This window comes from Nerophis lumbriciformis, linkage group LG09 (genome assembly GCF_033978685.3).
Source record: "Nerophis lumbriciformis linkage group LG09, RoL_Nlum_v2.1, whole genome shotgun sequence".
Lineage (NCBI taxonomy): Eukaryota > Metazoa > Chordata > Actinopteri > Syngnathiformes > Syngnathidae > Nerophis > Nerophis lumbriciformis.
The window spans coordinates 16,797,151-16,813,638 of NC_084556.2; the positions used below are offsets into that span (position 1 = coordinate 16,797,151).

Here is a 16,488-nt window from a genome sequence, read left to right on the forward strand (position 1 = left end):
ACCGCCGAAAAATCCCAGGTATCCAGCATTACCTCACCAAGTCAAAGCCACCATAAAACCACGACCAACAACCACAAGCCAACAAAACCATGGAGACCAACCAGCGCCAACCCGCTAGCCAGCCCAAACGTCAACATGCAAACAAGACACATCAACACTACCCCATACAAAGCCACTCCCCAACCCAAACCCACACAAATACACAACAGAGGCACACCACCCATACCAAACAAAAAGGCTGCGCTGCTCCTGCACCAAGCCATCGATACAAACTCCACAGCGCCAAGCCGATACAGACGGACAAAGACCTTGCCCAACATGAAGCGAACCCACACAACACCACACAAACCGGAAGCGAAACTACCAACCACCCAGTGCACATCCATCAAAAAAGACATTCCAAAACGTAAGAAGACAAACACATCCAAACACACAAAACAAAAACACCATGGCCCCCCATGAAGCCAGAACTACACCCGATATACCCTCTACCAAAAAGCACACTGCGCGGCCACTCAGTCACCCAAAAAAAAAAGCCCAACTACAACAGCACAACAACGACAACCGCAACCACAATAACTCCATTCAGCCATTCCACCCATCGCACCAGCTGCGTATACCTGAGGGTCCCCAACCCCCTCCCCAACAGAGACAGAACCCACCCCACAATACTCCGCCCAAAACAAAGCATGCCTCACCCTCACACAATTAGTGAAGCCTCAGCATGGGATTGGAGGGCCACCAAACTGCACCCCCCACCCTATCCCACCTGTGCATGTGATGTGGGTGTATAAATGGCCCCCAGAGTATCTATTGTGTAGTTAAAATTAGGAGGTCAGCCATCACAGCTGAACTCCAGTCCCTATTGATGTGTGTGCTGCAGCGTGAGGGAAATATGGATGCAGGTGGGGTCTAATGATGCGAATAAAATTGGTGGGTGGGGTGGCTCCCTCCCATGCCGAGCCCCCCAAACCCTAAGTGTCAAATATAAAATCAAAATTGAGGGATGGACGAGCAGGGGATCAGGAGGACTCACGCCCCAGAGAGGCCTCCTCATCCCTCCATCACTCCTCTCCACAGGCCGATCCCTCAATGTCCTTAAGGTGAGTGTGCTGTAAGTAGGAGCAGAGAGCCCACAAACAGACAAGACATACAACAACCGAGACATACGGCCAGGAGGCTAGCCCCCCAACCCTGGACCCCGCAGGCATCCCGAGGCAAGCAGAATCCCGCATACAAACAAAAACCACAATCGAAAGCAACAAAACAGGCCCCGGCCCCTGGCGGGGGACCCCTAAATACACACAACAAACAAAATAGGCCAAACAAAGTCACTGCGACCAAACGATCACGGCCATCACTGCAGCATCGCTCAATGCCTCCAAAAAGTACCCATACACACGCCAAAAATCCCCCAACAAAGCTGCACTTCTCCTAACAACCAAAATAAATAGCCCCACAGTACTTTCCCGGTAGAGGAAACACCAAACACCGCTCAGGCGCCACAACAGTCACACCATCCCATTCCACGTGTCCCAATATGTTTATCCTCCATCACTCCAATCCACAAACGTTCCAGAACGTTCTAAAAAAAATGCAAACCAGGCGAACAGCTGCCTCACCCCTTCTTACTGGTAAAGACGCCAACGCATCCCACCAACATGGCAGCACCCAAGCCAGCCAGCAAGCCAACGCCAGACAGCCCCTACAATTCCATTAACTGCTCATTTCCTGGAGAAGCAGCTTGTGCGCTAATTGCTAGATAGCTTAAATTCCAGCACTAATGCAAGACACATTAACGTATTTTCCTGATACAAACAACACCCATTGTGCCTTTGTCATTAAGAAACACTCTAAAGATTTTACAAATGAAGAAGATAAACATATTAAAACACTCAAATAACAAAAATATCGCTCCTAAAAAGCCAGAAGAATATTTAATGTTCCGTCTGCCTATTTATTTATTTTTAAATTCAACTTGGTTAAAATATTTCAATGATACAATAGTTTCTAAACAGATTCAACAAAACTGTGATGATAATGATAATCTCGATCATTTTGGTAACAATAACCATGATATAAAAATGTTATATCGTTACCCTGCTTTAGTTATTATATTTACTGAGCAGAAATCCTGGTCTATCTTTTGGTATCATTCTGAGACATCCCATGAATACGAAATAAGACTTAGGCATAACATTCAGGAATTGAGGAGTAAAGTTAAATTATTTGGACGATTAAGGCTACAAAATTTGACTTTTTACTTTTAAAGTACGTCTGCTTTTAGATGACAACTGCATGTTTCAAAGTAATAAATAAATACGTATCAAGACTGTACAAAATAAATAAGGAAAATACATATATATTTCACTAATATGTCGACATTGGGCACAAACTGACATTAAATTAAGGCTGTAACAATTAATGGGTTAAATCAATTTGATTATAAAAATGCTTTATTTATATTATGTTGCTTCGATTAATTGTTTCTGTGTGTAACTAATAAAATTGATGAAATACGGACCACATGAAGTGCTCAGATCCTTACATACTGTATGTGGCTATAGTTTCTGCAATGCACATGAGAGGTGTTGTGTGGGTGCCGCGATTTGGTGTGGGTGGGTGCTGCGATCCCAATTTTTTAAAATCATCCATCCATCCATTTTCTACCGCTTATTCCCTTTGGGGTCGCGGGGGGCGCTGGAGCCTATCTCAGCTACAATCGGGCGGAAGGCGGGGTACACCCTGGACAAGTCGCCACCTCATCGCAGGGCCAACACAGATAGACAGACAACATTCACACTCACATCCACACACTAGGGCCAATTTAGTGTTGCCAATCAACTTATCCCCAGGTGCATGTCTTTGGAAGTGGGAGGAAGCCGGAGTACCCGGAGGGAACCCATGCAGTCACGGGGAGAACATGCAAACTCCACACAGAAAGATCCCGAGCCCGGGATTGAACCCAAGACTACTCAGGACCTTCGTATTGTGAGGCAGATGCACTAACCCCTCTGCCACCGTGAAGCCCTTTTTCAATTTGTATTAATGCACACACGTTAAAAGTGCACTTTTAATGTTGATGATGTGTATTTTATTTATGTATGTGTAGTATCCGGAACTTTAACTACGACTCATTTGGTCAAAGTCCCTAGGAGGGTTTGTTAAAGTACGACACCCTTTGTTCGCCGAAAAATGGAAGATGAAAACCAAGATGACCGACTACCTGTTTGTTTTCAGGTATAGCTTCCTGAGACTTTTGTGTGCGTCCTGTTATGATAGACGTCTCCTGTGATTTCCGTGTCAATACGTGAATCTGGTATTTTTTTCTAATTTTAAAGGTGGCGCTAGAGAGCCAATTTTGAAATTTCATTTTCGGGATCCCTAAAATATACATTTTGTCATCACACCTGAAGCATCTGCAAAATATGAGGACTTTTCGTGCATGTTAAGGGCCACAAAAAGGCGTGTAAATGTACAGCAGAAAAAAACATCAATTTCAATAGGGCCCTTGCGGTGCTCTGCATACCCCTTTTCGGCTCGGATCTCACCGAGCAGCCTCTGTCTGCTCGGGCCCTATTCAAACAACATACCAAGACGGTAACAAATAAAAAAGTCACTATTTTAGATATTTTACTGACAGTATATCTGCATTAACTACAAAATTAGACACATTGCTCATACATATGCGTTCAGAACAATAATGGAAAAAGACCACAGGTATAAAATCACATTAAATATCCTTAAGTAACAAGACTAAAAAAATAGATGAAGCCACAAAATAAGATATTTTACTTATATCTTTGCCTTCAGCAAAAAGTTTATACAATTTACAAATTGCAATTTCTATCACACATTGGGGGGTTTGTTCCTGTGTATTCTCTGGGCTCAAAAACACACATTTTATTCAAAGATCTAGTAAAGCACTGTATGCACATTAAACCCATAGAATCACTGATCTACATAGCCTTGAGTTTGTCATACTTTTGTTTTCCATAAGCAGAAACTTGACATTTCTTTCTGGATGGACTGAATCTTAATTTCCTGACATCTGGCCATGGCTTGGAGCTCCAGTCTCGTTATTAAATCTTTCACTCGTCATCCACTCAGGTCTGCAGGGCCATTACTTTGTGCTTTTTGAATGTGGCTTTAACCTTGACCTCCCTCAAAGCACACTCCTGCTGACAATACAGCACTTTTTTTTTTTTATCTTGCTAAAGGTGGCGATATGGTTATTACATTAGGTTTTTACTGGCATGGTCCCCCTACAAAATGCATTGCATCACCATTGTACCACAATATTTTGCATTTGCTTCCTGTATCTATCACATCATAGGCTCCGTTTACACTGCACGCCAAATCTGATTTTTTTTTTGCTATAAAGTGACACAGATTGGATTTTTTTTGCCAGTCTTAACGCTCCAAAGTGCTTCAAATCTGATTTTTTTTCCCATCAGATTCAGGCCACATCAAATCTGATCGGTATCTGATCTTTTCAAATGTGACTTCAGTCTAAAGAGCAATGCGACCTGAATGTGACTTTTTCGTCAGCTTTGGGCGAGCTATGTCATTCGTGTGCGCAGTGAAAGACGCAGCCCGCCAGCTGAAGTGGATACTTCATCACAACATCCGGTTTCGGTAAGCAAAGTCTTTGTTCAACAACCGAATTTTGGGTGCATCGCTAGTCAATAGTGCGCAAATAACAGGCTAAATGTAATATACAGGGTTTCCCGCAGCGCTTTGTTGTTAAGGCGGCTGCCTTAACAAAGAGCTAACGTCTTAACAAGCCCTGTCAGTACGTCTCTGTGCTGTGCTGCTGGTGCACTCCAGCATTGTCCCACCCACAGAACCATCTGATTGGTTACACGCAAAGCGGTAACAGCCAATCAGCAGTGCGTATTCAGAGCGCATGTAACAGCCAATCAGTAGTGCGTATTCAGAGCGCATGTAACAGCCAATCAGTAGTGCGTATTCAGAGCACATGTACAGTTAATCAGCAGTGTGTATTCAGAGCGCATGTAACAGCCAATCAGCAGTGCGTATTCAGAGTGCATGGAGTCAGTGCTCAGGCAGGCAGAGAGGCGAGACGGTGGGGTGAGCAGATAGGTCTTTAGCAAGTAAGCATAAGGCAGCGGATTCTCCCCAAATTATAATAAACACCTCCCAGTCCTCTCCAACTTAACTACTAGTAACGTCACTATGAGCCCGTTGACGTTCTAGAAACATAAGCGGCAGCTCAGCTCGCTCGCAGTTCTTGAGGTGAAGGCTAATTAGCTTTTAGCGTAACGTTAGCTCACTTTGCAGCGTACGTGCACATGTGTGTGTGCGCGCGTGTGCGCATGTGTGTGTGTGTGCTCCCCACATGAAACGGACAGCAAAGCCCTGTCTGTCTGAGAGAAATACAAGTATTATTGACCTACAGTTAACAAATAATTTATTTCACTTTACCTTTTTCTGTGTTGATTGAGCTGTGTTGAAGCAGCAAAAAACTACCGGTACATTATGTTAAATGAAGAGTTTCCTGAAGCTGTCTCTGATAGTTTATATAATAATGTAAGTGCATCATAAAGCCTACATGAACTCCATGGTGTTCAGGGATGAATAGCCTCTTCTATTGCTATTGTACTATTTTTTCAGCTGTAGTTACATTAATCATTAGTTATGTAGCAGCCTAGTTTTGAATGGCAGGGTCTCTGCTATCACATGTTGATAAGAATATAACATTTACATAATAAAAATCAACTACAGGCTTCCCAAATGCTGTAATAAATTAAGCATGATGAGTTGAGCATATGTCAGCATGTGGTCCCACTTTTAATTCTTTTTTTCAAACGCTTATTGCAAACACTTATTAACTTGACTTAGTAAGTCATTATTTTGTCATTATTTTGACTTAGTAAATTACTAAGTCAAAATATTGACTTACTTAGTCATAATAATGACAGACTTAGTATCTCAGGTAAGTAGGACTGTAGGTAAGTAGGACTGTTTTGTGTTTTGTTTTTACTTTACGGGAAAAATATAGAGATATTTTGTGCGGAAAACACAACCAAAAATTGATCCACACTGATGTTCGTGTTGCCTCTACTTAACAGCCATAAAAGATTAGAACCCTCCCACAGATATTACACTATATATATATTCATTCATACATTATATTATTTTCATTTATTTTCAAGTAAAAAAGACTTGCTTTTAATGTGTGGTGGCTTTTATTTTAATTTGTAGTAGTAGTTGCTACTTCCTTGTTAATTTACAGAATCCAATCAACTTCCTTTGTCCTTACTTTATCGAACTACGCATGCAAATGACGTCAAAGCCACATTGGGGCCACATTGGGGCCTCTGTGCGTTTACACTGGAGTCTGATAAAGATCACATTTCACTTGCAGTGTAAACAGTCAGGGGGGGAAAAAAATCAGATTTGGGCCTCTTTGTTTTGCGGTGTAAACATAGTCATAGCTCGATGGTTAAGTCAACATTTTTCTAGAAAAAGCCACTAATAAGGCAACACAGAGAACTCCAACATATTTCATGAAGACTGGCAGATGATTTAAAAGTTCAAACAAACGGCAGGAAGCTCGAATTACAGGCTCTGATGAATTCAATCTCCCGGTTTAATTACACAAACTGTCTTGTGTGGAGAACAGCGCAGAGTGAAGTCGACGTCTGTCTGAAAAACCCTGCTGTGCCTCATATACAGCGAAGAGCTTATAAAGTCAGTGTTCAGTTCTGTTCTGATATCAGGTCGCACATTCCTTACTGTGATCCTCTTCTTACACAATCTCGCCCAGCATTATCCTACAGTCACCACCACTGAAGCAGTCTTCAACAGAGCACTGGATTTTTTAATATCTTTGCTATTTTTCATTTGTCTTCATAATACCACAAGCTTGCCACCGGCTGCATCCGAGCTGAATCTCATACATCTTCATAGCTCTTCTTTTTTTTTAACATGGCTTTGTTTGCTTCCTCCCAGCTGGTCTCTTCCTTCTGACTTATTATCCTCCTCGCGCGCTTTTATCCATCATTGGCTGCCATTTTGCCAAGCGGTGACGTGCTCCATTAAATTGCCTTTACTCTTCACAGAATCCATTTGTTTATATAACCCATGATCTCTTTTCTTTGGTTCACGTCGCTCCTCAAAAGCTGCTTGTGTTGAAATGATGTCTTGCTCTCAGTATTCTAAATGTTTTTTTCTATTGTTTATGCCTGAAGTGCGCCTCAATCACAGCAACCACAATCAAAAAGGTTAAAATATTTTTTTACTGAAATTTAGTTTTTTGTTGCATTTATTTGGTACTTCTGGCATCTGTATTTTTGATTGGACGAGAAAATTTTTGCGCATAAAATACCAGTTCTACAAAAGACTGTGTTCATTGTTGGTTTGGATCGGCCAAATTCCTAAGGCAAATCTATTTTTGTACGACCCCTGCAAATGGTCCAAATCCCAGAAAAATGGCCTGCGTGTTTTAAAGCATAGGTTCTGTATGCATACAAGATTTCATGTCAATAAGACATAACATATTAAACATAACATATTAAACACTTTCCCAAGGGGATCAATTGAGTTTGTTAAAGTTGAAAAACTCTTATATTATACATAAAGCTACTAAGCAGGTTATAGCGGGACTTTTCAAGAGTGTTCCAGTCCTAATAAACTATATTTTGACAAGTCTCGCATATACAACACTTGGTAGTAGTACCTCAACTTACAAGCTTAATTCTGTGACAGAGCTTTTAACTGAAAACACTTGTATACCATTGAAATAAATTAAAATCAATTTAATCGGTGCTTGTAATATACCTTTTAAAAAGAGAAACAACATTTGAGATATTAAATAGTGTATGGAAAAAATGCAAAAGAAAGTAATACTAATAACTACTGTATTTTTTTGTTTGTTTTTTTGTCATAAAAAAATAAAATTATGTGTGCTTACGGACTGTATCCCTGCAGACTGTATTGATCCATATTGATATATAATGTAGGAACCAGAAATAATAATAACAGAAAGAAACAACCCTTTTGTGCGAATGAGTGTGAATGAGTGTAAATGGGGGAGGGAGGTTTTTTGGGTTGGTGCACTAATTGTAAGTGTATCTTGTGTTTTTTATGTTGATTTAATAATTTATTTTATTTTTTTATTCTTGTGCGGCCCGGTACCAATCGATCTACGGACCGGTACCGGGCCGCGGCCCGGTGGTTGGGGACCACTGATGTAAATGACTATGTGTCGCAGGCTGACACAAATGTTAGTTGACAGAAATGCTGAAATTAAATATTTATTCTTCACATTTTTACAACATTGGAAAACGTTAGTAAAACGGAGGTTTCTCAGAGGGAGAGAAAACTCCTGGAAATTACTGGTTTAAAGTGGCCAAAGGTATAGATGTGTGTGTCCACATTAAAGGAAACGGCAGACCATCTTCTTCTAATGGATTTATTACAATCTTTGCAAGCTGTGTAACGTTGCTGTGGTCTGGCAAAACATAGCACATGAGGCATAATGATGCAATATGTGCAAACAGCTAGCCTAAATAGCATGTTAGCATCGATTAGCTTGCAGTCAGGCACTGACCAAATAGGCCTGCTTAGCACGCCACACAAATCAATAACATCAACAGAGCTCACCTTTGTGCATTTACGCACAGCATAAAACGTTTGGTGGACAAAATGAGACAATGAAGAAGTGGCATTGTCTTTCTGTGGCAGCGTTGAAAAAAATTATACATGTAAACAAACTGTTGCGTCATAGTCCACACAACTACAGGGAGTTCAAGTACCGCCAAAATTAATAGGACAAAAGGCGCTCGCCAAATACTCTCATCAGTGAAGCATAAACACAAACATATTAACAGTGGGCTGTTTAACAATTAGGGAGGTTTGTGTCATGTTTGTCCTCCTACAGAAACCATATTAAAACAAAACATAATTTTTTACCCTCCAAACATTTTGGAAAAAGCTCCTGGGAGCCACTAGGGCGGCGCCAAAGAGCCACATTCGGCTCCAGAGCAGCGGGTTGCCGACCTCTTTCCTAGAGCCGAACTCCAGTCTCTCTATATACTGGTTGGTGTCTTCTGCAGACCCTTTAAGCAGCAAACTTATTTTCTCCCTCTACTGGTTTCACCCAACAGATTGATTTAGTTTGACGAGTCCTATTACCTACACGATATAAACAGGCAGCAATAAAGATAGCAAAGGCCTAAATAAATTACAATAACAAATTGGTTGTGTCCAGATGTTTTCCGAATATACTACCGGTAAACAAGCTGCTGTCAGGGTACAAAAGGGCTTCCTACATCATTATTTCATGATCATCATATCCTGTGTCGGCTACTTGGCACAACCATGTAACAATGTAGGTCAAAAGCAGACGGGTTGCAGTTTCATCACCCTATCAGTGTTGCTTGTTTACCCCAGTGTGTCAAGCACAAGGACAGCGTCAGTATCGATCGGGTATGTAGAGATAAAAAGGATATACGCAGTGTTTAAGAGTGTTTATCAATTTGATAGGTTACACAGGCCAGGGTATGTCATGAGTGTGTCAGCATTTAGAAAATCTAAACTTCTTCAATCGAATTGAAAATATGATGCAAGCTCATCCATTTCTAGGTCTTAGTGTGAGCGAGGAGCCACCTCTGCACAGAGTGACCGGCAGCCCTCCCTCCACGGACCACCAGAGAAGTGTGCCGTGTCGCAGCAACAGCCTTCAGCCGCCGTCCACCCCAGCGCTGCCACGCCGATACCTGCCCGCCCAGCCAAGAAGCTCTCCTGGAGGTCAGTAGAACTTCTTCCCTCATGTGGTAACCAACTTCTCTGTTGACCGATCAATGGATGACAACGAATCTTCTTTCACCCTACATAAGTGAACCGTGCAGCGGTTGGGGCGGTATAGCTCAGTTGGTAGAGTGGCCGTGCCAGCAACTTGAGGGTTCCAGGTTCGATCCCCGCTCCCGTCATCCTAGTCACTGCCGTTGTGTCCTTGGGCAAGACACTTTACCCACCTGCTCCCAGTGCCACCCACACTGGTTTAAATGTAACTTAGATATTGGGTTTCACTATGTAAAGCGCTTTGAGTCACTAGAGAAAAAGCGCTATATAAATATAATTCACTTCACTTCACTACTGTGACTCTACCCAACCGAGATGGAAAATGCGTACTGTACCGTACCAAACTGAATTGTCATACTGTAACGGTATTACTATTTTAAGATGGAAACGCTACCGTGAAAAGAAAATTCCTCACGGTGTATTAAAAAAAACCTTGACTGATCCGCTATGGGGTTTCTTTGTTCTTAAACATCTTCCATATGGACTTGTTTGGTTCTGAAGTCTTGTGTTGCAAGAGACGTTTTCAGGGATTTTGAGTCATGTTTGCTGCAGATAGGTAATTTTTTAAAATCTGATTAATAATGATGATGGATTAAACCTCATTAAAGAGTTAATGCATTACATTTTAACAAGTGGTGCTAATGTTCTACAATTCTATTAACTTGACCAGGCTAAACCTTATTAACATCTCGCTGTCACAACTAATTTAATTATTTTGCAGCATAAAAAGTAGTTGACAGCAGAACTACAACTATTCGCATAATCAAAAACCACAGACAAACCTGCACAGTGTCTATATCTCAAGGGTGGTCTAAATAGAGAATTGTTCAGGATCAGAAGCATCTTTTACATCACAAAACCAATTAGTTTCTTTTCGAAGCTCTCTACTCTCGGCTCGACTCCCCGGTAACCTCCTGAAAACTTCTTTATCGGCTTCTCTGCACAGTTTGCCTCCGCATCCCTCCACTATTCTCCATTCAAAGCCTTTTGTAGACTGTTCCAAATTCATCTTTTCCTCAACACCCACCCATCACACCCACTCTGGTTCACTGCCTCTAATGTGACATACAACTGAAGACGTGAGACGGGAAGAGTCATTCCCAGTTTAGGACCGTTGTCTTGTCTGCAAAGTTTGTAATGTCATGGAGAGCAGACGAGTGCTGGCTCATTCTCGAAGTGCGCTGTGCTTGTTCTTTGAGCCATAATCCCACAGGACACTGAGCAATTGTAGTCATACAAAACAGAAAAAAGCTGGGGCAATGCAGATGCACTAGCATAGCAAACCAACTCCACTTTCAATTTGTTAAAGGCAAATGTTTTGCTTTATGTTTTCGTCATGGTATTAACACAGAATAACACCATCTTTGAATTTGTCATGTCACGGCCACTATCAAAAAGGGCCTGTACTTCAACTTCTAATGTGACATTTTAATTTCTATGGCAGCCAATTTAGTCAGCAAATTAGTTGAGCCTGATGTCACCAAGACAAGAGCTCATTTAGAAGTAAAATAAATGTGACAATAAATTCACTGAAGTATATTTACTGTATTATGTTATCAGAGAGTTTAACAATGTTTGTCCATATGATGGAATGTTCTTTCAAGAATTTAGTTAGATTCATTACAGGAACAGTATGAACTAATTTATGGCTTAGACATTTTGACGGGATTTTTGATTTGACATTCTTAACAATCTGTTGTAATTGCACATTTATTGTGTTGTCTAGTGCAGGGATGTCCAATATGCAGCCAGGGTGCCATTTGTGGCTCTTCAGATTAGAACATAACACAAAAAAAGAAAGAAAAAAATTAAATCCCCCCCAAAAATGGGACCTGAAAACCAAAATGGCCGATGACCCGTTTGTCTTACCCTATGTGATCTTTAAGGATTCCCATGCGTACTGTCATGATGAACATGTGCAAATATCTTGCGAAACATGTAAAGTTTTCGAGTTTGCTAAAGCCCTCAAAAATAATTTAGTTGGTAGAATAATAATATCAGTAAAGAAGAAGACACTTATTTGCTGTGTTACCTAGGGAACAAAGCTAAGTTATGGATGTTTTGTTTATATATTTTAGCGTATATTGTATGACCTACATTGCATTAGTTTTAGTATATTTACAGTAATGTACAAAATATATTAACGTGGCCCCCACACTCTTCAATTTTTCTGAATGGGGCTGTGGCGAGAAAACGTTTGGACACCCCTGGTCCAGTTAGTATCAATATATACTATTTAGACAAAATCATTGGAATCCTTGGCAACATTAGTATTTTCTTCCGGTGGGTGTCTTTTACTTTTGTTTCAGATCTTTAGTCATAGAAAACTAACTGATGAGTGAAATCCTTGTTGTTTAACAGTTGGCAGGAAGGAGTTTCAACGGAGTTCGGAGGTCACGCGCTCACTTCCATCCTCCCCGAAAAGGCTGGCAGTGGTTCCTCCCAAACCTCAGTCCCCAGGTTGGTTATCTATCCCTTAACTATGAAAAAGACTCTTACTGATGATAAACAGCTATATCCTACTCTGTGAATAGTCTTAGCCTGTTTACAAACCCGATGTGACTTATAAATGAGCAGAACAATAGAAGACAGTGAATCTATTCCTTTATTTTTTATGTTTTCATGATACTGACAGCGCATGCAAAAAGGTCACTGGAAGCTTTTAACCATATACATCAGGGCGAACTATTTCCTAAAAAGCACAACGTTTCCTTAATACAAGCTGTAGTTTGAACTCTGTGAACCCAACTCTGCAGCAAGTCTTGCTTGCATGTTTTTTTTTTTTACAAAAATTGCTTGTGCTTACAATTCTCTGCAAGTTTGCTGACACATTTGGTTTTACTTCATTCTTTTCCTTGGTTTACTGGGATTTAAAGATATTGACAGAACATATAAAAGCTGCTTGTGCCGATAGTGTGACGGAATCGTGTGGGAATGTAAACATGCTACCCTAAGCGGGAATGTGTCCAACTGTTCCTTGGATTATTATTCTTCTACCATCAGCCCGAATAATAAGTAATTTAGTGCACAGTTGTAATTATGTATGTTGTTTTTGTTTGCATACAGACAGAGCTTGGAACAATGTACAGTAAATAATTTAAAAGCAGCATTCATCTAAATGCCCATTCCCCTTTCCAGTTGTTCAGGTATGCTCCTTTCCTCTCTTCATCTTATCACCGCACCTCCCTCAAACTGTTTTTTTCACTCATTATCTGGGACCCTGCAACCCAACCCCAGCCTGGCGTTGTCATGGCGACCGCTCCCTATGCTTCAATAGACCTGAATGATAGGGTCGAGGCAGACAAAGTGTGCTGCAGTGTGTGAGATTGTTAATTTTGACGGTGCGTTTTGATTCATTTTTCATTTTATTTAGTGCAAGGTTAAACATAAAGCATAAATACATTATAATTCTGCATTTCCTTTAAGGATAAAACATGCAATTATGGACCTTTTTTGCCATAAAACAATTGCATTTTTTACAACTATTCTAGAAAGAAAATCAACATTGTCTCCTTGTATATATAAAAATATAAGATTTTTGCTTGTGTAATCTATGCAGGCTAATGTGGTCACACTACCTAACAAGGTGACCCACACAGGTCAGTTGGCCACCTTGCAGCTAAATGAAAAAGGGGCTTCATCCGCATAATCGCCGCCTTATGTAAAGTATCTTTAATTTAATCAAATATGCATCATGCCATTTAACAATAAAGTGCTTTCTTGTATGGTAACAATGTCCTATGGAGTGCTATAGCTCATAAGATAAACCCCCTCATGTTTTTCTGTACTAAAAATTGAATTAATTCAATGTCATTTATCAGGTAAAAACAGTAGGAGTAGGTCGGGTCAAATTTCCTGGTATGATACTTATCAATTTGATTAGATTTGTTGGAAATATTAATTAGTATGACTGGTGATTTATTACATGTTGAATATTTCAATATTACTCTACGTTCAGTTGGACTCAAAAGGTTGAAGTTCCATGACACGTCTGTGACAATTTGAATTAATACCAGGGGCTCAATCTGCCAGCATAACACACCTGCTGCAATGCGATGGGTCAAATAACATTCACAACCTACTTTACTTTTTGTAATTAACTCCACGGGATAGTTGGAACTGCATTTGAAGTACATCATAACTGGTCAGCATCCAGTAGTTGTATGGTCAGTGCATGTTTTGGTCATTTAATTTTCTTTTCATTAATGGGAACTGAAAATGTTAATTTTCAAATATAAAAACTAAATGCATTTTTATTTTATTGTGTCAAAAAGTACATTAATAACAAGATCCAAAAAGCGGTTTGATTTTCATTTCATATTTTATATAACAAAAATTTTAATCACCAGTCAGCCGATATTAAAAAAAACAGACGTTTTTTTAACTTCAGACATCAGAACCGTAAATTGCTTTTTAAAGACAAGACTGTGGACTGGCATATAGGAAAAAAACAGCATGATGTTGTATCTTGCGTCAAAAAGACCAGATGACCATGATAATATGTTTTCATATAAACTATGGCTATCAAAAATAACGAGTCAACTCATGTGATTAATCACAAAATTATTGCATTAATCATGAGGATGCATATGTCCTGATTAATCACAGACATTATTTTGACCGTACATGCTCCTTTACCTTAACCACAGATTATTACCTAAAAGGCGGCGTGAGTTGTTAAACGGTCAGTGATCAGGTCAATTCATATGTCAGTGTAAAGATAAATGAGGGGACTCCAACTGGTGTGCTCGCTAGAAAATTTCACTCCAAAATACTTCATGACTGAACTTTGAATACAATTATTTATAGGTTTCGAGCAAATAAATGACATGCATTCAAGTACAACATTTTTAAAATGCTCCTGTATGACATTCTGACAATAACATCACATTTGTGTCCATATATTGGGGTCTTTGTTTAATTTAATGCAAATGATAAACTGTTAAAATTGTATAAACTGCAATTAATCATAATCATTCCAATTTAAAAGTGTGATTAATCTGATTTTTTTTTAAATAATAAATTGACAATAATACAAACACAATATTCAACACCACACTCCGCTGTTTTTGTCTTTAAAAAGCAACTTTCGTTTTCAGTGTCGAAATTTTAAAAAACATCTGTTTTAGGTTTGTTTTTTGTTTCTGCTGACTGGCGATTTTCATTTTTATTATTTGAAATAAAAATAAATTATATTGGCATGAAAATCTACTTTTACAATTAGTTGTACTAAAAAATTAAAAACAACAGTTTTTTCAATTTCCATTCATGAAAACAACATTCAATGACCAAAACATTGGAGTTCTGTATCAAACTCTGCATGCGCTTCAAAATGTTGGTTGAGCTACTCAGCGTTGATACTGTTGTTACAACAAACTCATCATAGCGTTGTTAATGCTAGCTAGCTTGCTGAGCAGTTTAATCACTAAGATAATACAACATTGGTTCTGATGCTGCTGTTCTGCAAAATATACTTGTTAAAAAGGTAATGTCATGATTTTTTTCTACATAAAGAAAGGGTCTACATAACATGTAATGGTGGTTCAACGGTCAAACTTTTGCATAAATTACGTTTTACAGACCGTTTGAGCCGCTTTCTGCCCGCCTCTTCAGAATGCGCCATTTTGTGGGCGGTTTTATTTACTGGATACCTTTGACTGCTTCTTCTCCCAGCCCACTTTGTTGCAGCTTTAGTGCTTTCATAGAGAGTCTACTAACAGATGTAAGTGAGAACTATACGCTACTTTGTGTTAGAAATGGCATCAGTGGAGGATGTACAACCCAGTCTGCCCCACAACAAGAGGATAGTGGAAAAAAGGAGCCTAGTGAGTGGCTACAGCGCGGACTACAATGGCAGACGCTCGCAAGGCACTTTGGGTACATTTAAACCATATACCTATAATCCGCAGGCGGTTTTCACCAATTGTGCACATTTCAAACAGCTCGTTTGGCAAAAGTATGAAGTAAGGCAAGATTATTTTATAAATATCTACGCTATGCCACCACAGTTTGATTTCAAATTTTCAAGACTTATACAGATCCCAAATACTGTACACAAGAGTAGATACCAAAAGATAAGAAAGATTGGTTTTGCATAATAAGACACCTTTATTGATTCACCATCTAAAGATAGCTACATTTTCTTTTTCTCTTTACGATGCACTCCAAATCATTATTAAAGTTACAAAACTAAGTTGTTTGTTTCACCCAATAGTTCAATCAGGGCAGCGACCAACAGGAGGGCCGACTCCTCAGTCAGCAGGCCCCGCTGGTTCCCCTAGCCGCGTGCCCCCCTTGAAGCTGCAGCAAGAGAAGGACGCATCCCAGCAGGCAGATGAAGCGAGGAAAGCAGAGGAGAGGGAAAAAGAGGAACAACGGGAAGAGGTAAGGAAAAAATTATATAGGAGGGCTCTGAGTTAGTCATTGGTGCTATTCTGGTCTTTGTCACATCAGGTGGCGAGGCTGCGAGGACGCTGTGAGGAGCAGGAGAGGCAGCTGAGAGCCCTCAAAGAAGAACTGAGGAAGACCTCTTTGGGTCTAGAAGTCTTCATCGTCACTACTCAACATTATTTCTTGAAGGTGAAAGATTACACTAGGTGTCTTTACTCTGTTGATCATAACTCATTAGGGCTTTACTGTAATGTAGGCCGCAGATGC

The 16,488-nt window shown here is 40.0% G+C and overlaps 1 protein-coding gene and 1 long non-coding RNA gene across 3 annotated transcripts in view; one reads left to right on the forward strand and one right to left on the reverse strand.

The window, feature by feature from the left end:
* The window catches only part of mtus2a (microtubule associated tumor suppressor candidate 2a), a 66,779-nt gene that overhangs the window by 41,691 nt on the left and 8,600 nt on the right, over nucleotides 1-16,488 (forward strand). For both annotated transcript variants that reach the window (XM_061962489.1, XM_061962490.1), the window contains exons 5-8: nucleotides 9,613-9,777; nucleotides 12,193-12,291; nucleotides 16,046-16,215; nucleotides 16,285-16,410. In XM_061962489.1, coding sequence (XP_061818473.1) covers nucleotides 9,613-9,777; nucleotides 12,193-12,291; nucleotides 16,046-16,215; nucleotides 16,285-16,410 — 560 coding nt within the window. The remainder of the gene's footprint in view (nucleotides 1-9,612; nucleotides 9,778-12,192; nucleotides 12,292-16,045; nucleotides 16,216-16,284; nucleotides 16,411-16,488) is intronic.
* LOC133607654 (uncharacterized) overlaps nucleotides 1-16,488 on the reverse strand; it is a 31,486-nt gene that overhangs the window by 4,158 nt on the left and 10,840 nt on the right. The gene's annotated exons all lie outside the window — the stretch shown is intronic.